At 45.8% G+C, this 25,638-nt stretch overlaps 1 protein-coding gene across 5 annotated transcripts in view; it reads right to left on the bottom strand.

Annotated features, from left to right (window-relative positions):
* The window catches only part of LOC141085217 (IgGFc-binding protein-like), a 50,614-nt gene that overhangs the window by 7,817 nt on the left and 17,159 nt on the right, over positions 1–25,638 (bottom strand). For 3 of the 5 annotated variants that reach the window (XR_012231230.1, XM_073570469.1, XM_073570470.1), the window contains exons 8-9: positions 20,170–20,744; positions 14,966–15,533 (exon numbers count right to left, since the gene is read on the bottom strand). Coding sequence is in view for 4 of the 5 variants with exons in the window: in XM_073570469.1 (XP_073426570.1) it covers positions 14,966–15,533; positions 20,170–20,744 (1,143 nt within the window). In the remaining variant the exon portion in view is untranslated. The other 2 variants (XM_073570471.1, XM_073570472.1) reach the window with 2 other exon arrangements.

Here is a 25,638-nt window from a genome sequence, read left to right as displayed (position 1 = left end):
TTCTCTACAAAGAAAAACCCAGCTCCTACAGGTGAGGTGGAAGGTCTAATGAAGCCTTTTCGAAGGCTGTCTGCAATGTATTCCTTCATGGCTACACGCTCAGGACCAGAGAGGTTGAATATTCTCCCCTTAGGGAGACGGGCACCAGGGACCAATTCGATAGGACAATCGTATTCTCTGTGAGGAGGTAGTTTCTCCGACTCCACTATAGAGAAAACATCTTCATAATCCCTAAACGCATATGGAATAGAAGGTGTTTTAATTTTAATCTGGTTCACTGAAAAAGACATACAGTTACTCTGACACCATGGACTCCAGCGTACAACGTCACCTATGCGCCAGTCAATAATCGGATTATGTTGGTGCAACCATGGCATGCCTAACACCACTGGATCTGATAAATTGTATAAAACAAAAAATGACATTTGTTCGTTATGTAACGTCCCCAATGACATAGAAATTTCGGCAGTAACGAATTCCACGCCTCCTTGGAATATAGATGTACCATTAATCGCAGTAGTCTGAATAGGCGCTTTAAGCCTTGACAGAGGTACACCAAGGCTCTTAGCACATAAAAAATCCATAAGGTTGACGGCAGCACCACAATCCACATAAGCCTTCACACACAGACGTTTCTTAGCAAAAGAAAGGGAAACTGGCAACAACAGTTTGGCCGCATTTGCGGGCAATACCTGACCCCCAACGCTGTCCAGGGGGTGATGGTCCAGGAATGTGGATTTCCAACAGCCAGCATTTTCCTTGAAGCTTCCAGGCTGCAGCATGTTTGAGCCTGAGAGTGACTTCCCAGGCTGAGCAATGTAACAGGTGTTTGGGCCAAGAATCAGCTCAGTCAAGAGGAAGGAAAAAAAAAGGTGAGGAAAACTGCTTTTATCTGTGTTAAGTATAGACACAAAAAGCCGTTTTATTTTTATGGCCGGATATAATGTGACGTCTGCCTGCGGTCTGGACTGCAGCCAGACAGCACCCCGAGAAACACTGAGACCCTTTACCCCTATACAGGGATCTGGATTTATAGCAGAGCCCAGGAGGCGCTGTCTGAATAGGAGCAATGACCAGAGCAGGACGGTCGCCAGAAAGGTGTTCCAATACAGGACACAGAGGCAATGATATCCGAGACTAAACCAGTCAGGCAGAAATGGTATAAAAACAGTAGACAGTAGCAGAGTCAGATTCCAGGTCAAAGCCAGAGTCATAAACCGGGAGGGCAGCAGCGGTACAGAATCGTTAGGCAAAAGCAGAGTCAGAATCCAGGCCAAAGTAAGAGTCATAAACCAGGAGGGCAGCAGAGGTACAAAGTCGTTAGGCAGAAGCAGAGTCAGAATCCAGGCCGAAGTCAGTGTCATAAACCAGGAGAGTCGCAGAGGTACAGAATCGTTAGGCAGAAGCAAAGTCAGAAGTCCAGGCAAAAGTCAGAGTCAGTAAAACAGCAATTCACACAGTAACACGCAGGGGAACCAAGAATATATCCGGCGGCCTGCAAGAGCAGTCCCAAGGTATTTGAGGGATCAGGTCATCCCTTACAGGCCCGTGGCCTGATGATGTCATCCGGACCGCCCCCAGGACCAGGCTGGATGGTAATGCACCAGCCCCTTCATGACTGACCGAGGAGCGAAGCCTGCGTCCAGCGGACGCCTGCGCAGGAGCCTCATGACTATCGCCGCCACCACTCGGGGTTGAAGCACAACGCCTCCCAGAGACCAAGGCCGAGACTGCAGGCCACGTGTCAGACGGTGATAGGACAGTCCGGCGCCTCCTAGTGGTCGAGGCCGGAACAGCAGGCCCTGAGTCTGACGGTGATGTGATAGTCCGGCGCCTCCTACTGGCCGAGGCCGGGACAGCAGGCCCTGAGTCTGGCGGTGCCGTGACAGCCTCCAACACTTTTCCTTTCACTTTTTCCCCAATATGTAGATAGGGGCAAAATTGTTTGGTGAATTGGTACGCGCGGGGTTAAAATTTCACCTCACAACATAGCCTATGACGCTCTCAGGGTCCAGACGTGTGACTGTGCAAAATTTTGTGGCTGTAGCTACGACGGTGCAGATGCCAATACATACACTTTTTCCCCCATTATGTAGATAGGGGCAAAATTGTTTGGTGAATTGGAACGCACGGGGTTAAAATTTTGTCTCACAACATAGCCTATGACGCTCTTGGGGTCCAGACGTGTGACTGTGCCAAATTTTGTGGCTGTAGCTGCGACGGTGCGGATGCCAATCCCAGACACACACATACAGTGGGGCAAAAAAGTATTTAGTCAGTCAGCAATAGTGCAAGTTCCACCACTTAAAAAGATGAGAGGCGTCTGTAATTTACATCATAGGTAGACCTCAACTATGGGAGACAAACTGAGAAAAAAAAATCCAGAAAATCACATTGTCTGTTTTTTTTCATTTTATTTGCATATTATGGTGGAAAATAAGTATTTGGTCAGAAACAAGCAATCAAGATTTCTGGCTCTCACAGACCTGTAACTTCTTCTTTAAGAGTCTCCTCTTTCCTCCACTCATCACCTGTAGTAATGGCACCTGTTTAAACTTGTTATCAGTATAAAAAGACACCTGTGCACACCCTCAAACAGTCTGACTCCAAACTCCACTATGGTGAAGACCAAAGAGCTGTTAAAGGACACCAGAAACAAAATTGTAGCCCTGCACCAGGCTGGGAAGACTGAATCTGCAATAGCCAACCAGCTTGGAGTGAAGAAATCAACTGTGGGAGCAATAATTAGAAAATGGAAGACATACAAGACCACTGATAATCTCCCTCGATCTGGTACTCCACGCAAAATCCCACCCTGTGGGGTCAGAATGATCACAAGAACGGTGAGCAAAAATCCCAGAACCACGCGGGGGGACCTAGTGAATGAACTGCAGATAGCTGGGACCAATGTAGCAAGGCCTACCATAAGTAACACACTACGCCACCATGGACTCAGATCCTGCAGTGCCAGACGTGTCCCACTGCTTAAGCCTGTACATGTCCGGGCCCATCTGAAGTTTGCTAGAGAGCATATGGATGATCCAGAGGAGTTTTGGGAGAATGTCCTATGGTCTGATGAAACCAAACTGGAACTGTTTGGTAGAAACACAACTTGTCGTGTTTGGAGGAAAAAGAATACTGAGTTGCATCCATCAAACACCATACCTACTGTAAAGCATGGTGGTGGAAACATCATGCTTTGGGGCTGTTTCTCTGCAAAGGGGCCAGGACGACTGATCCGGGTACATGAAAGAATGAATGGGGCCATGTATCGTGAGATTTTGAGTGCAAACCTCCTTCCATCAGCAAGGGCATTGAATATGAAACGTGGCTGGGTCTTTCAACATGACAATGATCCAAAGCACACCGCCAGGGCAACGAAGGAGTGGCTTCGTAAGAAGCATTTCAAGGTCCTGGAGTGGCCTAGCCAGTCTCCAGATCTCAACCCTATAGAAAACCTTTGGAGGGAGTTGAAAGTCCGTGTTGCCAAGCGAAAAGCCAAAAACATCACTGCTCTAGAGGAGATCTGCATGGAGGAATGGGCCAACATACCAGTGTGTGGCAACCTTGTGAAGACTTACAGAAAACGTTTGGCCTCTGTCATTGCCAACAAAGGATATATCACAAAGTATTGAGATGAAATTTTGTTTCTGACCAAATACTTATTTTCCACCATAATATGCAAATAAAATGAAAAAAAACCAGACAATGTGATTTTCTGGATTTTTTTTTCTCAGTTTGTCTCCCATAGTTGAGGTCTACCTATGATGTAAATTACAGACGCCTCTCATCTTTTTAAGTGGTGGAACTTCCACTATTGCTGACTGACTAAATACTTTTTTGCCCCACTGTACATACAGTTGTGGCCAAAAGTATTGACACCCCTGCAATTCTTTCAGATAATACTCAGTTTCTTCCTGAAAATGATTGCAAACACAAATTCTTTGGTATTATTATCTTCATTTAATTTGTCTTAAATGAAAAAACACAAAAAGAATTGTCCTAAAGCCAAATTGGATATAATTCCACACCAAACATAAAAAAGAGGGTGGACAAAAGTATTGGCACTGTTCGAAAAATCATGTGATGCTTCTCTAATTTGTGTAATTAACAGCACCTGTAACTTACCTGTGGCACCTAACAGGTGTTGGCAATAACTAAATCACACTTGCAGCCAGATGACATGGATTAAAGTTGACTCGACCTCTGTCCTGTGTCCTTGTGTGTACAACATTGAACATGGAGAAAAGAAAGAAGACCAAAGAACTGTCTGAGAACTTGAGTAACCAAATTGTGAGGAAGCATGAGCAATCTCAAGGCTACAAGTCCATCTCCAAAGACCTGAATGTTCCTGTGTCTACCGTGCGCAGTGTCATCAAGAAGTTTAAAGCCCATGGCACTGTGGCTAACCTCCCTAGATGTGGACGGAAAAGAAAAATTGACAAGAGATTTCAACGCAAGATTGTGCGGATGTTGGATAAAGAACCTCAACTAACATCCAAATAAGTTCAAGCTGCCCTGCAGTCCGAGGGTACAACAGTGTCAACCCGTACTATCCGTCGGCGTCTGAATGAAAAGGGACTGTATGGTAGGAGACCCAGGAAGACCCCACTTCTTACCCCGAGACATAAAAAAGCCAGGCTGGAGTTTGCCAAAACTTACCTGAAAAAGCCTCTGGTCAGATGAGACAAAAGTAGAGCTTTTTGGGCAAAGGCATCAACATAGATTTTACTGGAGAAAAAAAGAGGCATTCAAAGAAAAGAACACGGTCTCTACAGTCAAACATGGCGGAGGTTCCCTGATGTTTTGGGGTTGCTTTGCTGCCTCTGGCACTGGACTGCTTGACCATGTGCATGGCATTATGAAGTCTGAAGACTGCCAACAAATATTGCAGCATAATGTAGGGCCCAGTGTGAGAAAGCTGGGTCTCCCTCAGAGGTCATGGGTCTTCCAGCAGGACAATGACCCAAAACACATGTCAAAAAGCACTAGAAAATGGTTTGAGAGAAAGCACTGGAGACTTCTAAGGTGGCCAGCAATGAGTCCAGACCTGAATCCCATAGAACACCTGTGGAGAGATCTAAAAATGGCAGTTTGGAGAAGGCACCCTTCTAATATCAGGGACGTGGAGCAGTTTGCCAAAGAAGAATGGTCTAAAATTCCAGCAAAGCATTGTAAGAAACTCATTGATGGTTACCGGTTGGTCGCAGTTATTTTGGCTAAAGGTTGTGCAACCAAGTATTAGGCTGAGGGTGCCAATACTTTTGTCTGGCCCATTTTTGGAGTTTTGTGTAAAATGATCAATGTTTTGCTTTTTGCTTCATTCTCTTTTGTGTTTTTTCATTTATGACAAATTAAATGGAGCTAATAATACCAAAGAATTTGTGTTTGCAATCATTTTCAGGAAGAAACTGAGTATTATCTGACAGAATTGCAGGGGTGTCAATACTTTTGGCCACAACTGTACATACATACACATCCATATTCAGCTTTATATATTAGATATATATAAAGCTGAGTCTATTGCACCGCCCACTCCACATAGCCACACTCACTCTAATTTTCCACATCATCCCATCAGCCAGAGCCACCGGTCTACTACCCCTAATATCCCACATCATCCTGTCAGAGCCACGGGACTACTACCCCTAATATCCCACATCATCCCATCAGCAAGAGCCACCGGACTACTACCCCTAATATCCCACATCATCTCATCAGCCAGAACCACCAGACTACTATCCATAATATCCCACATCATCCCATTAGCCAGAGTTACCGGACTACTACCCCTAATATCCCACATCATCCCGTCAGAGCCACCAGACTACTACCCTTAATATCCCACATCATCCCATCAGCTCGAGCCACTGGACTACTACAACTAATATCCATCCCACATCATCCCGTCAGGGCCACCGGACTACTACCCCTAATATCCTACATCATCCCATCAGCCAGAGCCACCAAACTACTACCACTAATACCTCACATCATCCCGTCAGAGCCACCAGACTACTACCCTTAATATCCCACATCATACCGTCAGCCAGAGCTACCGGACTACTACCCCATATATCTTACATTATCCTGTCAGCCAGAGCCACCGGATTACTACCACTAATATCCCACATCATCCCGTCAGAGCCACCAGACTACTACCCCTAAAATCCCACATCATACCGTCAGCCAGAGCCACCGGACTAATACCCCTAATATCCTACATCATTCAGTCAGCCAGAGCCACCGGACTACTACCCCTAATATCCCACATCATCCCGTCAGAGCCACGGGACTACTACCCCTAATATCCCACATCATACTGTCAGCCAGAGCCACCGGACTACTACCCCTAATATCCCACATCATCCCGTCAGAGCCACGGGACTACTACCCCTAATATCCCACATCATCCCATCAGCAAGAGCCACCGGACTACTACCCTAATATTCCACATCATCCCATCTGAGCCACCGGACTTCAACCCCTAATATCCCACATCATTCCTTCAGCCAGAGCCACCGGACTACTACGCTAATATCCCACATCATCCCATCTGAGCCACCAGACTACTACCCCTAATATCCCACATCATCCCATCAGCCAGAACCACCAGACTACTATCCCTAATATCCCACATCATCCCGTCAGCCAGAGCCACCGGACTATTACCCCTAATATCCCACATCACCCCGTCAGCCAGAGTCACCGGAACACTACCACTAATATCCCACATCATCCCATCAGCTAGAGCCACCAGACTACTATCCATAATATTCCACATCATCCTATTAGCCTGAGCTACCGGACTACTACCCCTAATATCCCACATCATCCCATCAGCCAGAGTCACCGGAATACTACCACTAATATCCCACATCATCCCGTCAGCCAGAGCCACCAGACTGCTATCCATAATATCCCACATCATCCTATTAGCCAGAGCTACTGGACTACTACCCCTAATATCTCACATCTTCCCGTCAGCCAGAGCCACTGGACTACTACCTCTAATATCCCACATCATCCCGTCAGAGCCACCAGACTACTACCCTTAATATCCCACATCATCCTATCAGCTCGAGCCACTGGACTACTACAACTATTATCCCACATCATCCCGTCAGAGCCACCGGACTACTGACCCTAATATTCCACATCATCCAGCCAGCCAGAGACACCAGACTATTACCCCTAGTATCCTACATCATCCCATCAACCAGAGCCACCAGACTACTACCACTAATACCCCACATCATCCCGTCAGAGCCACCAGACTACTACCCTTAATATCCCACATCATACAGTCAGTCAGAGCTACCGGACTACTACCCCTAATATCTTACATCATCCTGTCAGCCAGAGCCACCGGATTACTACCACTAATATCCCACATCATCCCGTCAGAGCCACCAGACTACTACCCCTAATATCCCACATCATCCCGTCAGAGCCACCAGACTACTACCCTTAATATGCCACATCATACCGTCAGTCAGAGCTACCGGACTACTATCCTAATATCTTACATCATCCCGTCAGCCAGAGCCACCGGATAACTACCACTAATATCCCACATCATCCTGTCTGCCTAAGCCAAAGGACTACCAGCACTAATATCCCACATCATCTCCTCAGAGCCAACATTGTCAGGTTGGTGCTGTTACATTGATTAAAATGATACCTGGGTTGTAGAAATCTGTCTTGTGTTTCTATTTTTAATCTGTGTTGGAATTTTTAAGTTAATGAGATGCTTCATGCCAGGTAAAGAGAAGTTCCTCATTCTGGGCTCCTCCTGCAGTCTGTGTCAGTGCGTGGTCTGTGTTGGTACGGTAATAAATTGTGTTATTTCCAGCTTCACAGAAGGACAATAACACCATAGAAATGATAAGAATTATAGACCTCATTTACAACAACTGTCTACAAGGAAAACTGTTGCTCATAGCAACCAATCACAGCTCAGCTTTCATCTTTTAATCAGCACTGGTGAAATGAAAGATGGTTAGTGATTGGCTGCTATGGGCAACACAGACAGTGTACCTGTTGTGGTCCAGAAGATGTGCCTATGAAATACATATTATATATATATATATATATATATATATATACACTAGCTATGAACCCGTTCTATGCCCGGGTGGCAAGCATTTTTATTGGTATATGGTCTCCCAATCTGGTATGTGCTGCCCCCTCCTATCCTGCTATGCATGGCGCCCTTATCCCTATTCTGTTATGTATGCTCCCCCCCACAATCCTGGTATGCATGGCACCCCATTCCTCATCCTGGTATGTATGGTCCCCTCACCCCCTAATCCTGGTATGCATGGTACCCCCTCATCCATATCCTGGTATTCATGGTTTCCTCACCCCTCAATTCTGGTATGCATGGTACCCCTGCATACCTATCATGGTATGCATGGTTCCCTCACCCCCCAATCCTGGAATGCATGGTCCCCTCACCCCCCAATCCTGGAATGCATGGTCCCCTCACCCCCCAATCCTGGAATGCATGGTCCCCTCACCCCCCAATCCTAGAATGCATGGTCCCCTCACCCTCCAATCCTTGTATGCATGATCCCCTCACCCGCCAATCCTGGTATGCATGGTACCCCCTCATCCATATCCTGGTATTCATGGTTCCCTCACCCCCCCTATCCTGGTATGCATGGTACCCCCTCATACCTATCATGCTATGCATGGTTCCCTCACCTTCCAATCCTGGAATGCATTGTCCCCTCACCCCCCAATCCTGGAATACATGGTCCCCTCATCCCCAATCCTGGTATACATGACACCCCTTACCTCCCAATTCTGGTATGCATGATACTCCTCACCCCCCTATCCTGGTATGCATGGTCCCCTCACCCCCCCAATCCTGGTATGCATGGCCCCCTCACCCCCCAATTCTGGTATGCATGGCCCCCTCACCCCCCAATCCTGGTATGCATGGTCCTCTCACCCCCCCATCCTTGTATGCATGGTCCTCTCACACTCCAATTCTGGTATGCATGGTCCCCTCACCCCCCAGTCCTTGTATTCATGGTCCTCTCACCCCCCTACTGGTATGCATGGTCCTCTCACCCCCCTATACTGGTATGCATGGTCCACTCACCACCTATCCTGGTATGCATGGTCCTCTCACCCCCCTTTCCTGGTATGCATGGTACTCTCACCCCCCCAATCCTGGTATGCATGGTCCCCTCACCTCCCAATCTGGGAATGCATGGTCCCCTCACCACCAATCCTGGTATGCATGGTCCCCTCACCCCCCAATCCGGGAATGCATGGTGCCCTCACACCCAATCCTGGAATGCATGGTCCCTTCAACCCCCCAATCCTGGTATGCATGGTCCTCATCACCCCCCAATCCTGGTATGCATGGTCTCCTTACCCCCCCATCCGGGAATGCATGGTCCCCTCACCCCCCAATGTCGTGATGTCTGGACATGCCGTGTTGTGGTGCCGGAATCGGCGTCGGCGCAGTCCTCGCTTTCCGGCGCCATTTTCTTGAAGACACACTGTAGTCTTCTACAACATAGCGGCGGAAAGCGACGACTGAGCAGGCGCCGAGCCCGGCACCACATCATGCCCTGTCAGACATCACGGCCCAAGAACGTAATGATCGGGTATTGATGCAGGGTCTCGCCGTGATGTCAGGAGAGGGACTGCGTCAATACCCGATCGTTAAGTTGTTGTTCCGTGATGTCTGGAGAGGGCGTTTTGTGGTACCGGACTCGGCACCTGCGCAGTCCTCGCTTTCCGGCGCCATTTTCTTGAAGACACACTGCACATGCGCCGATTCCGGCACCACAACCCGCCCTCTCCTGACATCACATAAAGACACAAGACCACGTGGCAACAGCAACACCGGATCGGTAAGGTGTTGCGGAGATCGCAAGATGCGTTCAGTGCTTACGCATACCGCGATCTCCTGGAGGGGATGCGTCACTCTGAAGCAAGACTGCGCAGAGCGCAGGCACGTCGCGCTTGTGCAGTCTATAGAGGCTTCAGACAGAGTGACGCTTACAGCGTTATATTATGGATATATATACAGGTTGGGCCATTTATATGGATACACCTGGGTAGGCCATTTATAAAGTTGGATCCAGAATGGCTGACTTCAAAATGGCTGCCATGGTCACCACCCATCTTGAAAAATGTTCCCCCTCCCATATACTAATATGTCACAAAAAAGGAAGTTGATATAACCAACCATTCCCATTTTATTTAGGTGTATCGACATACGTGGCCCACCCAGGTGTATCCATATAAATGGCCAACCCTGTATGTATATATATATATATATATATATATATATATACACAGTGTAAATATATATATATATATATATATATATATATATATTACATTAGATATTATATATATTAGATATTTATTATACGGGGCTTTGCGTGTGTAGTGAGTGTGGCTATGCGGAGTGGGTGGGGTTATATGGAGTTGTCGGGCTTGATGCACACAATGCAAACATACATACTTACACTCAGTATATATAGACTAGCTGAAGAGCCCTGTGGCTAGTTATAACTTATTATAATGATTATCCTCCATCCCATAATCTAGTGCCCATATACCCAGCACACATCATCCCATAGTCCAGTGCCCATATACCAATCAAATAACTCACTTTCAAAAAATTATGCCAAGGAAATTACAATCATATAGTGAACATAAAACTCCTTTTAAAAAACAAATATTTAATTTTATCCTTTTAAAAAACACCTAACCCAGTGTAGAAACGTACATAAACCAATAGATACATATTTTGTATCTGACCAAAACACCTGCCTGCCAAAACCCAACAATAAACCTGATCAAAATTGTTCAAAATGCGGTACGATGTCTCAAGGAAAAACCTTTTGGAGTTCAGCAAATGGAAGAGTTTTCACTGTCAAGGATTTTGGTAATTGTAGATCCATGGGCCTTGTGTATAAAGCTACCTGCACTTGTCCCATGGATTACGTTGGGAAGACCATAAGAGAACTGAGGGTGAGGGTGGGCGAACATTTATGTGACATCAAGAATAAACATGATACACCGGTAGCCCGTCACATGAATGAGGTACATGGTGGATGCCTAAGTGAAATCACTTTCAGTATGATAGAGCTGGTCAGACCAAAGATTGGAGGAGGAGATCTGGATAGGACTATACAGAGACGAGAGGCGGAATGGATTTTCTGATTACAGTCCTCACCCTGAAGGGGTTAAATGCGTGCCTATCCTATGCTTGTTTTATTTGATTATTTGTTTGTTCTGGTTTTGTGAATTTCTGGTTTGGCTAATACCCACTTTTATATGTGTGTTTCATGAAACCCGATCCTACCAAAGTCGCTCAACTCTTGAAATTTGTATGATAATGTGGGCATTATTCCTATTTATGCACCCGATTTTTTTCTGATAAGATGTAGCATTTTATATATCAGCAAGTCCTATTGTGAAAAGCATTATATCGCAGAACCGGAAGTCACAAATCAGCTGTGACAGAGAGAGAGACTCTTTACAGCACATAAGCAGCTTGGAACGCAGAATGATGGAGCGCAAGACTCCCAAAACCGGAAGTTATGCTAGTCACATGATCAGAATGCACCCTGCAGGTCTGTGGAACGCACGGGGTTGGCTGTGGAATGCACGCTCGATGAGACCGCAGGTTGGGAGGGGCATGTTTCTTCTATTAGTGATAAGTAGGGATGAGCAACTTTGCCTTTTTTTTGGGTCGAGTCGGGTTTCATGAAACCCGACTTTCTCAAAAGTCGAGTCGAGCGAAATTTGCCGACTATCGTGAAAAGTCGGAGGTCCGACTGAAACACGAAACCCAATGCAAGTCAATGGGGAATAAAAGTCGGCAGTGAGTGGAGTACAGTAAACACACCTACTTGCCGGACCGCTTTTTAAAGTGCGCATGCCCGGAAGATTTTCGCTGGCATGAATTTTAACCCTAGAGGCGGCGAAATCTCTCTCTCTCCTCGGCGACTTATGAATCTGGCCGACCTGTTTCGCTCAACTCTAGTGATAAGTAGTACCGCCGGCCATTGAGTGCACATGACAGTTGTTTTAAACAGCTGACATGTGCCTCTAACAGCCACACGTGGAATTGCGATCCACCCACGGTTGTTAACCAGTTAAATCTCTGATAGCAGCATTTAGCTCTCGCTTCCAGGCAAGCACGCCGGAAATCCCGCCAATCGGTGACCCCGTCACGTGATTGCGGGTCACCAGTAGGTTGGCATGACAACCAGAGGTCTCCAGCAGACCTCTCTGGTTGTCATAGCCAGATTGCTATGAGCGCTGCCTGGTGGTTGGCTCTCATAGCAAGTAAGCATTTCTGCTACATACAGGCGATCTGATCATAGCCTGCATGAGGCAGAACCGATAGGACAAGTGCAGCTTCTAGCCTCCAATAGACACTATTGTAGCTTGTAAAAAGTAAAAAAAATGTTTTTAAAAATAAAAAAAAAATAAAAAATTATAAAAGTTCAAATAACCCCCCCCCTTTCACCCCATTCAAAATAAAACAATAAAAAAAATCAGACATAACATATTTGGTATTGCCACGTTCAGAATCGGCTGATCTATCAATATAAAAAAGAATTAACCCGATCGGTAAATGATGTAACAAGATAAAAAGTAAAAACGCCAGAATTACGTTTTATAGTTGCAGCAGCATTGCATTAAAATGCAATAACGGCGATCAAAAGATTGTATCTGTACCAAAATGGTATTATAAAAACATCAGTTTGGCACACAAAAAATAAGCCCTCACTCGAGGCCAAGATAGCGAAAAATGGAGACGCTACAGGTTTCAAAAAATGGTGCAGTTTTTTTCTTTTCTTTTAAATTTTGGAATTTTTTTTCACCACTTAAATGAAAAAGAACCTAGACATGTCTGGTGTCTATGAACTCATAATGACCTCAAGAATCATAATGGCAGGTCAGTATTAGCATTTATTGAGCATGGTAAAAAACAACTGTGGGATTGCACTTTTTTTGCAATTTCACAGCACTTGGAATTTTTTTCTCATTTTCCAGTACACAATATGTTAAAACCAATGGGTTGTTCAAAAGTACAACTCGTCCCACAAAAATCAAGCCATCAAATGGCTATTTTGACAAAAAAATAAAAAAGTTAAGGCTCTGGGAAGAAAGGGAGCAAACAATGCTTGACAGTGGCATTTAAAAGGTTAAACTATTGAAATATGAGTTAGATCTGATTGCATCACATACACCTTACATCACCTGCAATGCAGCCAGCACCCACATAATGACACAATGTAAGGAGGTCGACTGGATGGCGGGTAGCTGCATGCCGGGTCCGGAACTGAAAGGGCTGCAACTGTTTCCTGGGGGAAGCTTTAGAGAGGTGGAACTTCCCCTGCTGTCTGATGGAAGCATTAGGGAGACGGAGCTTCCTGCTGACAGGAGAGGGCAGAAAGAAACTGAAAAGGGTGCGCAGCTGCGGGGATATTTAAGAGGGAAGAGCGCACAACAAGAGGTTCTGGCACCAGTGCAGGGCAGCGCGCAGTGTGGTGAGTGGCACGCTCTGCCTCCCCTGCCCCCACCACAGAGGACCAGCACAGGGACAGGTCATGTAGAGAGAGCCCCGTCACTTGCAAAGAGACAGCCATAGTACAGAGCAGAGCCGTGCAGAACAGAGCTGTGCACATAGAGCAGAACTGTGTGCACAGAGCAGTGCAGAGCCAGGTGTGGCAGCAGCCGACAAGAGGAGTGCTCTGGCTCGGAGCACCAGCACCCGCCGCCAACAGCTAGGACCAGAGAGAGAGAGGTATGTGCAATGTGCTGATGACTACCAGAGTGAAGCAGCGTGCCAGTGGTTGTCAGCGCTTGAGTCTTGGCACGGACAGGCGGCACGCAGCATAGAAAGGAAAGTGTAGTGCGCCCAGTAGCTGGCAGAGATCGAGGTGCTGTGCATTTAGTGACTGAGCAATTCAGCGCATGTGCCACAAGGAGAGAGCTTAGTACTGGACAGACTTTTGTGACCCACCTTACCAGCATATACTTTACCGCCCGCAGGAGACCCTGATTGTGCTGCGACCTTGTTGTCTACGGTCGCATATGTTCTAGAACTAGGGGCTGATTACGAGACTGACATTTGCGCCCTGATTTCACCAGCATATATTTTTGCAGAGTTAAAGTTTCGGACCACTCTGAGACTACAAGTCCCGCTGTTGTCGGTGCCACCATTGGAGAACCGAGACGCTGCAATCAAGAAGACTACAGACTGATAAGTTTTTGCCTTTTCCTACTGAACTATCTTTTGTCCCTGTCCTACTCCTTCCAAACTCCCTGTCCTGTCCTCCATCCTAACATACCCCCCCGTGTCCTTACACTCTCTGCGCGGAGCATCCCTGTTGTTAATAAATCCCTGTTAACTCTTGATCTGTCTCCTGTCCGTGACGAGATCCCACATTCCTGCGATTTCTACAGCTGTATAGCTGCTCTATACATATATAGCTGTATACTCTATACATATATATGTATACATATATATGTATACTCTATGCTCTATACATATATAGCTGCTCTATACATATATAGCTGTATAGCTGCTCTATAGCTGTATAGCTGCTCAGCACAGCTCCTGAGCTCGCTTCAAATATAGTTGTGATGATGCCCTTACACTGTGCATGTAGAGTGTCAGTCGCCAAGCGGTTAACACATGGAAAGCATTGAGGCGACATTTTACTGATGACAAAATGGTACCAATTGGCAAGAGTTAAGTCAGAGCTATAGCCAAGGAGATGGGCTCCAGGTTCTTGGATGCTAGGTGCCAGGGTTTGATTCAACGAGCTGCTCATCCTTGACCATAGTATTTAGAAACAGAAATTGGACAGACACAACATTTGCCTTGGTGATACTCATCTTGTCTGTTATTGAAATACCATATTTAAAAAAAAAAAAGAAGGTTCTCTAAAGACCGTCCAATACTTACGGCAGAAGTTTTCACTCCTCCATTTGATCTGGGTATTGCCCACTTGTTGGCACATTGCCACATAACTCTTTATACTGTTGCACAGTACTCTTGTGTCCCCTTCTTCTCGGCACAAATCCGAGACACATTTGTCAAAATATTCGGTAGGATCCACATGGTCGTGACAAGCGCTGAACATGCCTTTCTCTGACAGCAACAGGCCACAGAAGTCCTTTCCTTCATACAAGCCTCTTTCTTCACATATCGGGCAGGCATAACTCGGACAATGAATCTCACAGGTCATCTCCGAGCTCCTGTTCTTCTTGGATTCACCAAATGCAGCTTTATCAACATTAAACTTTCCACCTAGATGTGAATAATCATCGGCATTGTCACCGTTGTAATTTCCACACAACCCACACACCTGTCCATAGAAGCTGCTGGAAATCTTTATGATGACCTGAAAATCCAGGTCGTAATTAACTTCAAGTCCAAACATGGTGGACAAGAACACGGTCATACCATGTTGCCAAACCCAAATTCCGCTTTCTCTAAGATTCAGTGGAAGGTTGAAGGAAATGTCATTCACCTGCAAGACACAAAACTCTAAAGTGAGAAACTGACCTTCATTCTATGATGTCTTAAAGCCTAAAGAGTTAACAAGAAGTACAATTTCCAATTTTACAAAAGCCCAAGTTCTATCAACATTTCTGACGTCAGACTGAAATCCCATGTTTCCAGCAGAGGATGTGATTCTAAGGCACAACTTTGTATCTTTACCTAACATGTCCTAGTCTACTTTTCATTAGATAATGTTTGTTGCAATTATTTTATACAAATAACATTATTTGCAAATCGTAATTAACATCAAAGGTAGCTTGTCTATTTTCCCATAAGAAAGCTAAAATCTTGGAGCTAAAGTTTGTACTTATCAGTTCCCTAGTCAATTGGCCCCATCAGTAATCTGTGGCCACAGGAGAAGATCCCAAAAAACCATCTCCTTCCTCCTGGCAACAATGGCTCTTCTTTTGGTCTGGCACAACATGATAGTTGTAGCGTGACACACATATGACATTGCACCAGACTGGGTAGTCTAAAGAAGAGCCATGGATGTCATTAGGTAGAAGGCGGTTTTTTGGGTTCCTATTAGAAGGCCGCAGTTTACTGTCATGATTGATGGTCCTTTAACTCAACTCTACTTTGGCCCTGTAATGGCATCAAAGCCCAAACCCAACGGAGGATCGCCTTCTACTTTGATGGTCCAGTTTGACCATGTATACTGATACATTATGTCGCTAAATATCTACATTAATTTTCACAGTCAAAACTTTCAGAGTCTGGGGTTCTCCAAAAGAATGTCACGTGATAACCCCCACATAAAATAAAACATAAACTTTAATTTGTAGAAAAGCATAACATGGATAATCCAATGTCACAATCGCACCAAGGAGTTATGGACAAACGCGTTTTGGATAAAGAACCTTATTCATTGCTGTGGGAGGTATCTCCTCCTTGTTTTATGTTAAAGTGTTCCGAAGCCGCCGAGCATTTGGTAGTTAATTTGTTAGAAGTGTCAGATAAAGGACGTCTTATGCGGACTTTCAATGTGTTAGCTGTGCATCCCACATACCGAATGTCACATAGTTTGCACCTAATATGGTACACCTGTAAGGGATGGACAGGACTGTAGTCGTGACCTGAACAACCGCAATATTTATGTCCAGCCCTTCCCCTATGGAAAACTGTACTCTTCTCTTCAGCATACGTGTATCTCCAGATTCAGCTTCCTCTGGGAACTTCCCAGCCGACGACGTATCTCTTTCAGGTGACCCCCAGCAATGGAGACACAGTCCAAGTTAACTTTAACATTTTCTTTACTGAGTACTTCAAACGTCACATCCACAGTTGGTACATTGTGACATTTACTTGTTTCCTCATCTTTCCTTTTCTGGCTGTCGCTTCTGTGCAGTACACGCCCGGACCGAACCATCCTGGATTGCTCCCCAGTTTGTTCCTGGCCTGACCTCGCCATGATGACAATTCCTTCTGCCTGTTTCATCCCAGACTTGAAATCATCTGTCACCAGGATTGGTTGCCTCTGGTAGAGAATCCGGCCCATCTGTACCGATCTTGTCGAGGCTCCAACATTCTTTATCTCCTCAGTCCAACCGACTCCTGCCCTAAAAGCATCTGCCCAGGCGATAAGTCGTCACATCTTTCCTTTCTTGTTCTGGCCCACTGCTATGACACACAGTGGCCTTGGGTAATGTGGGCTGTAGCAATTCAACGATACATGGCTGCCAAGCTGTTAAGGCCTATAGCCCATGTGGACACTAGGTCACCCTGGCCCCATCTGACTTAACATCCTACAAGCTTCCCTCTTTCTACCCAGCAGCCACTCCTACAATTAACCCTTTAATAGCATCCTATCCGCTCTACCTATAAGGCCCACTAGTATGCCCCCCGTCTAGTGGCCCATAACAGAACTACACTTACCCTATGTATAAGAACTATGTGCTAAAGTGTGATCCTCTAATGTCCCCGAAAGGATGCACTTACTTACCGTATACTACACATGAACATCAATACACATCACTTCATCTTATATACAGTGCAGTTCTAAGGAAAGCAGAATCTAAAGCATGGTAACACATATGTATGTGGCAGTACCAGCAAAGTGAGTGGTAATACATCTTTATATGTAGCAGTACCGAAAGCATTCAACCTATACATTATTAATATTATCAATATGTACATATTAACAAATCAAAGGCAATTAGAGGAAGGGAAGCAAGAAGAACATTATATCTCACCCCTTTACACATCAAAAAGGTTGAATTACAATTCATTAAGTTTTTGTAGACTATGTTTTCTTGGTTGCTGCAGACATAAATGTGGTAGAATTTTCTACACGTCTGCAAACATTGAGTCTGCATTTGTAGAAGCCCGTTGTATGTCGCCAAGTGTCCTTGGATGGGGGGGTTATGATTTATATATAGGCTAGGAGAAAGTAAGGGTCCCGTTACACTAATCGACTCTCCAGCGATCCCGACAATGATACGACCTGGTAAGGATCACTGGTGCATCCCTACATGATTGCTAATAAGCTTTCAAACAGCCAGATCTACTCAACGACACAGCAACGATTCGGCGATCCGTATAACGACCTCGGCAGTCGTTGGGACCTTTTCACACAGCAGCTATTCTGATGACTCACGCCTGCGTCCCTGAGTTCAGCGTCGCCAACGAGGTCGCATGCATGCTGGCCAGCGGGACGCCAGCAATGAAAAAATGGCCTGGGACATTCGAGCACGATCAGCGATTTCCAGCGGAGATCGCTGACGAGGTCGCTGTTGCGTCACAAAATCTGTGACGTTTCAGCGATCTCGCTAACGATCTCATTATGTGAGACGGGCCCTTAAGTTTCCCATTGTTTGTGCTTTTTTGCTGAATACCTAATAGGTTTGGACAGGCTGTATCTAAGTTCTTTGTTTTGATAAAGCATGGGTAAATGGCTATTAATAATTCTTTTTATAATTGTTAACTGCGGGCTTAAATTAGAAATGAACACAAGCTGGTTATACTTTTGACTTCTTTTGGTTTTATTTTTTTAATTTAATAATATCTATCATCTTGGAATATTATCAAAGATATTGTTCACTCATTAGATCATTAATTTGGGATATTTGCGTTCTCTCAATCTATTATTTATTGATAAGGCCTCTTCTTTTGTTTGAATTCTAATTCAGTTGTAGTGATCTTTTTTATGCAAATTAGTTGAAATGTTTTCTCTGAGACTAATCCCTTTTCCTTCCATATCAGGTAATATGGTTGTTGTATCGACGACCTCTTCCTGGTATGGCATCTGCAGAGAAGATTGTACAATATCAAAATCCTAATAAACTGAACCTTAAATTTACACATAATGTACAAGAAAAATAAATTGAATTTCTAGATATCACTCTTAATAATAGCAATGATGATACTAATATTTTAATAACTCCCTACAGAAAAGATCTGGAAACTAATTCGACCCTCTTGGCAACATCGTATCACTCCAAACAAGTAATAAAAAATGTCCCGTAAGAGAAATAATTTCAATAAAAAGGAACTCAACATTAATTAATAAGGCTCTCTATCCAAAACGCGTTTGCTCATAACTCCCTGGTGTGGTTGTGACATTGGACTATCCTTTTTATGTTTTTCAACAAATAAAAGGTTACAATTTATTAAAGACCATTACACTGGGTTGTGCTCCTTTCTGAATACTTTTCCACGTTGCTTTGCTGGTATCCGTGTGATGGTTTACAAATGGGTGAGCTGACTTTTCCCCTTTTTGCTACCACATAAAATAAGTTAAAAAAGTTTAGAGAGACAGTGAATCGAGGAGAAATAAAACTGTATCTAAATCCCCAGTCATAGGTGGCTACCAAGTCTGACCCTGTAAAGAATCCTTGAACCCGAATTCGAGTTGCCAGTCATACTAGAGACTTTCATCGTGAGGCAGCAATGATTGGGTATGTGGACACAGAGGGTTTTTGGAGCAGGCCCATGTAAAAAAAATGCCTAAAATATTTCATAAAAATGTTTCTAAGAACCTTCCTATTCATTTCTATTTGACGTCCTCTTAGCTGTTCATGTGTTCATTATTTCGTTAGGTGCCGGTGCAGCCGACAAGTTTTCCCAGTGGTTTTGCCATCGTTCTTGCTATGGCTCTACTTTCAAGTATGCGGAAATGTGCCTGAAGAATGGACTGGTCACTTTTTTTATCGGCTTCAGGAATCCTGGAAAAGATTTCTTACTTAAGATTTTGAAAAACGGCTGGTGAATAAAAAGAAAGTGCACGTTACTTCTTCGAAGCAGCTCCTGATTAAATCTGATGCAAACTAGGAACTGTCCAAATAAAAGGCTGCAAAAAATACATCAGGAAAAAAAATCACTTCTAAAACTCATCAAAAAGACTTAAAAGCTACTTCTGGAAACACTTCAGAAAACAAAAAAGTAGTTTCCATTTGAAAATATGTTTTTGAGTGTCTCAAAAAACGTCTGTATGCACACACCCTTTCAGAGTCTTCGGTGTCAGTGCTGGTGTGGGATGCCATGTGTTTTGGCTATTGGAAGGTCTTGAGTTTCCTTGTGGAGATCCACCTGATAGGGAGTCACTATTGCAGTTTCCACTGGAAAAATAACACTATAACAGTATAGCGATGTTCTTTATGATTTACCTGAACTGTTCCTTTTTTGCCTTCGGTCATGATTATCTGAATGTTATTTAGGAAAACTCCAACCCTCTTTGGAGAAACTGTTGACAAAGCAACGGAGAAGTTGGTCGGCAACCTGGCATTGTATAAGCAGGTTTTCGCGAGAACACAGGTGCAGTTTCCTCGAAATTGATATTTGCCACCATCAAATGTGTAGTAGTGAGAACCTCCAAGCACTGAGCACATGGCCTCGTTGGTTGCATGACACTTTTTGGCACCATGCTTTATCTTACAGACCTCGTGAGGACCACATGCATATGGAGAACACTGAACGAACCCATCATATTGGCAGAGACATTTCATATCACAGTTTGGTGTGGGGTAGAATATTTCATTGACTTTATAATATATTCCATCATGGAGACAGCCACACTCGGATCTAGGGATGCAATGGTCACCTTCAAGAAAGTAGCCATCATCACAATCACAGTTTTCTCTGCAGTGGTCGATACTGGTGGATGGAGCATTGGGGTGACTGCAGGTCTTCTGGAAAGTGCTGGAGCACAGTGTGTAGTGGTTGTTCTCTGCGCACAAAGCTCCTGAAAAAGGAATTAAGGAAAATGGGCATCAACAATTGAAGCCATGATGTTAATCTAATCAGAGATGGGTGAAACAGTTTGAGGTGAACTGAATTTGATTGAATTTTTTGAGGAAATCTCCTGAGTTTCCGGCCTACTGGCATTTTGATAATTTGGAAACAATAAATCAATGGCTTAAAAATAAATAAAATAATAACTTATTTGCTAATTTTTTCTGCTTTAAAAACCTGCCATTTGGTCCTCAACATTGCTCCCTCCATCCTGTTTTTTACTATTTCAACATATTTGATGTCTGGGGCTTCTATGATCAAGTAGGTGTCTCACGTCATCAGCGCTCGTTGGCAGCATCTCATTTGATGACATCTATAATAATAAATGCCCTAACCAGCTTCCGGTTGTAACAACTTCCGTCCAGTTGTAACCGGTGACGTCACCACACACACGCACATGTTAACCCTCAACACACCACACCGCCTCAACACACACTCCTCTCACCTTTCACCTCCACTCATGTCCACTCACTCTTTCACTCCACATACGTTCCTTTCTCTCACTCCGTTTCTCATACTCACACCGTCATCGTCGCTGCCCCGACATCTTCCTCTGCCCCCGCGATCCAGGATCCAGACGTTCTCCAGGCCGCCGACATGTTCTTGCGGGACGCCATCTTGGATGTCGTGAAATCCCGCGAGATTCAAGATGGCGTCGCCGCAACAATATGTCGCTGGCGTGGACGACATCGGGATCCAAAAAGATGGCGTCGGCGAAATCTTGCAAGATTACGCCGACGCCATTTTGGATCCCGATGTCGCCCATGCCAGCGACATGTTGTTGCGGCGACGCCATCTTGAATATCGCGGGACTTCACGACATCCAAGATGGCGTCCCGCAAGAATATGTCGCTGGCGTGGGCGACATCGGGATCCAAAATGGCGTCGGCGTAATCTCGCGAGATTTCGCCGACGCCATCTTTTTGGATCACGAGTCGTCCACGCCAGCGACATGTTGTTGCGGCGACGCTATCTTGAATATCGCGGGATTTCACGAAATCCAAGATGGCGTCCCGCAAGAACATGTCGGCGGCCTGGAGAACGTCTGGATGCTGGATCGCGGCGGCGGAGGAAGATGTCGGGGCAGCGACGATGACGGTGTGAGTATGAGAAAAGGAGTGAGAGAAAGGAACGTATGTGGAGTGAAAGAGTGAGTGGACATGAGTGGAGGTGAAAGGTGAGAGGAGTGTGTGTTGAGGCGGTGTGGTGTGTTGAGGGTTAACATGGCAAGAGGTGTTAACGACGTCGGCGAAATCTCGCGAGATTTCGCCGACGCCATCTTGCATTCGTGAAATTGCGTCATTTACCTCACGCCGACTTGCTGTGCGGACGCTTGGCATTGCCTGTACCACCATAACTACTGCTGCCTTGGTCCTATGCCTGTTTACTGCCAGTGTCTAATTACAGGGCCAATTTGCCTGTACCGCCATAACTACTGCTGCCTTGCTCCTCTGCCTGATCACTGCCGGTGTCTAATTACAGGGCCAATTTGCCTGTACCGCCATAACTACTGCTGCCTTGCTCCTCTGCCTGATCACTGCCGGTGTCTAATTACAGGGCCAATTTGCCTGTACCGCCATAACTACTGCTGCCTTGCTCCTCTGCCGGTGTCTAATTACTGGACCAATTTGCCTATACCGCCATAACTACTGCCTTTGTCCTCTGCCGGTGTCTAATTACAGGGCCAATTTGCCTATACTGCCATAACTACTGCTGCCTTTGTCCTCTGCCAGTGTCTAATTACAGGGCCAATTTGCCTCTACCGCCATAACTACTGCTGCCTTGCTCCTCTGCCGGTGTCTAATTACAGGGCTAATTTGCCTCTACCGCCATAACTACTGCTGCCTTGCTCCTCTGCCGGTGTCTAATTACAGGGCTAATTTGCCTCTACCGCCATAACTACTGCTGCCTTGCTCCTCTGCCGGTGTCTAATTACAGGGCTAATTTGCCTCTACCGCCATAACTACTGCTGCATTGCTCCTCTGCCGGTGTCTAATTACAGGGCCAATTTGCCTATACCGCCATATCTACTGCTGCCTTGCTCCTCTGCCGGTGTCTAATTACAGGGCTAATTTGTCTCTACCGCCATAACTACTGCTGCCTTGCTCCTCTGCCGGTGTCTAATTACAGGGCCAATTTGCCTCTACCGCCATAACTACTGCTGCCTTGCTCCTCTGCCGGTGTCTAATTTACAGGGCCAATTTGCCTCTACCGCCATAACTACTGCTGCCTTGCTCCTCTGCCGGTGTCTAATTACAGGATCAATTTGCCTCTACCGCCATAACTACTGCTGCATTGCTCCTCTGCTGGTGTCTAATTACAGGGCCAATTTGCCAATACCGCCATAACTACTGCTGCCTTGCTCCTCTGCCAGTGTCTAATTACAGGTCCAATTTGCCTCTACCGCCATAAGTACTGCTGCCTTGCTCCTCTGACTGTTCACTGCCTGTGTCTAATTACAGGGCCAATTTGCTTCTACCGCCATAACTACTGCTGCCTTGCTCCTCTGCCGGTGTCTAATTACAGGGCTAATTTGCCTCTACCGCCATAACTACTGCTGCCTTGCTCCTCTGCCGGTGTCTAATTACAGGGCTAATTTGCCTCTACCGCCATAACTACTGCTGCATTGCTCCTCTGCCGGTGTCTAATTACAGGGCCAATTTGCCTATACCGCCATAACTACTGCTGCCTTGCTCCTCTGCCGGTGTCTAATTACAGGGCTAATTTGTCTCTACCGCCATAACTACTGCTGCCTTGCTCCTCTGCCGGTGTCTAATTACAGGGCCAATTTGCCTCTACCGCCATAACTACTGCTGCCTTGCTCCTCTGCCGGTGTCTAATTTACAGGGCCAATTTGCCTCTACCGCCATAACTACTGCTGCCTTGCTCCTCTGCCGGTGTCTAATTACAGGATCAATTTGCCTCTACCGCCATAACTACTGCTGCATTGCTCCTCTGCTGGTGTGTAATTACAGGGCCAATTTGCCAATACCGCCATAACTACTGCTGCCTTGCTCCTCTGCCGGTGTCTAATTACAGGTCCAATTTGCCTCTACCGCCATAAGTACTGCTGCCTTGCTCCTCTGACTGTTCACTGCCTGTGTCTAATTACAGGGCCAATTTGCCTCTACCGCCATAACTACTGCTGCCTTGCTCCTCTGCCGGTGTCTAATTACAGGGCTAATTTGCCTCTACCGCCATAACTACTGCTGCCTTGCTCCTCTGCCGGTGTCTAATTACAGGGCTAATTTGCCTCTACCACCATAACTACTGCTGCATTGCTCCTCTGCCGGTGTCTAATTACAGGGCCAATTTGCCTATACCGCCATAACTACTGCTGCCTTGCTCCTCTGCCGGTGTCTAATTACAGGGCTAATTTGTCTCTACCGCCATAACTACTGCTGCCTTGCTCCTCTGCCGGTGTCTAATTACAGGGCCAATTTGCCTCTACCGCCATAACTACTGCTGCCTTGCTCCTCTGCCGGTGTCTAATTTACAGGGCCAATTTGCCTCTACTGCCATAACTACTGCTGCCTTGCTCCTCTGCCGGTGTCTAATTACAGGATCAATTTGCCTCTACCGCCATAACTACTGCTGCATTGCTCCTCTGCTGGTGTCTAATTACAGGGCCAATTTGCCAATACCGCCATAACTACTGCTGCCTTGCTCCTCTGCCGGTGTCTAATTACAGGGCCAATTTGCCTCTACCGCCATAACTACTGCTGCCTTGCTCCTCTGCCGGTGTCTAATTACAGGGCCAATTTGCCTCTACCGCCATAACTACTGCTGCCTTGCTCCTCTGCCGGTGTCTAACTACAGGGCCAATTTGCCACTACCACTTCATAACTACTGCTGGGCAATTACAGGGTCAATTAGTATCTGTTTACTCTACAATACTCCAGGACGCCTTCTTCACTGCCAGATAACTGCCAAATAGACTCCTTTACCTGTGCCAACATGAGTCATAACAAAAAGTATGCCAATGCCAGTGAAAGGAAAGCAGCTTTAGCACTACGACAAAAACAACGCCGTGCTAATGAGACTCCTGAGGAAAAACACCATCGCCTTGAGAAGATTAAGGCTTATAAACGCCGTCGCCTCACACACGAATCCCCTAACTCTAAATCCATAAGATTGGCTGAAGAAGCCTCTGCACGCCGTCACCGCCGACAACAGACGGCCTCTTCCTCATCATTATTATTAGACTCACAACAGAATGCTTCCACATCAGCATGTGGAACAATTTACTGCTACACTTCATCCCATATGCCGTTCACTGACATAACTAATCAGCAATCTGTTTCTGCCCTATCAATACCACCATTCAATACCGATGCACAGTATGCCAATGCCAGTGAAAGGAAAGCAGCTTTAGCACTACGACAAAAACAACGCCGTGCTAATGAGACTCCTGAGGAAAAACAGCATCGACTTGACAAGATTAAGGCTTATAAACGCCGTCGTCTCACACACAAATCCCCTAACTCTAAATCTATTACATTGGCTGAAGAAGCCTCTACACGCCATCACCGCCAACAACAGACGGCTTCTTCCTCATCATCTATAATAATAAATGCCCTAACCAGCTTCCGGTTGTAACAACTTCCGTCCAGTTGTAACCGGTGACGTCACCACACACACACGCACGTTAACCCTCAACACACCACACCGCCTCAACACACACTCCTCTCACCTTTCACCTCCACTCACGTCCACTCACTCTTTCACTCCACATACGTTCCTTTCTCTCACTCCGTTTCTCATACTCACACCGTCATCGTCGCTGCCCCGACATCTTCCTCCGCCGCCGCGATCCTGGATCCAGACGTTCTCCAGGCCGCCGA

This window comes from Dendrobates tinctorius, unplaced genomic scaffold (genome assembly GCF_039654945.1).
Source record: "Dendrobates tinctorius isolate UK_male_01 unplaced genomic scaffold, ASM3965494v1 ptg000028l, whole genome shotgun sequence".
NCBI lineage: Eukaryota > Metazoa > Chordata > Amphibia > Anura > Dendrobatidae > Dendrobates > Dendrobates tinctorius.
Note: the sequence above shows the minus strand (reverse complement) of the source record. Positions and strands in the feature narration are given on the sequence as shown.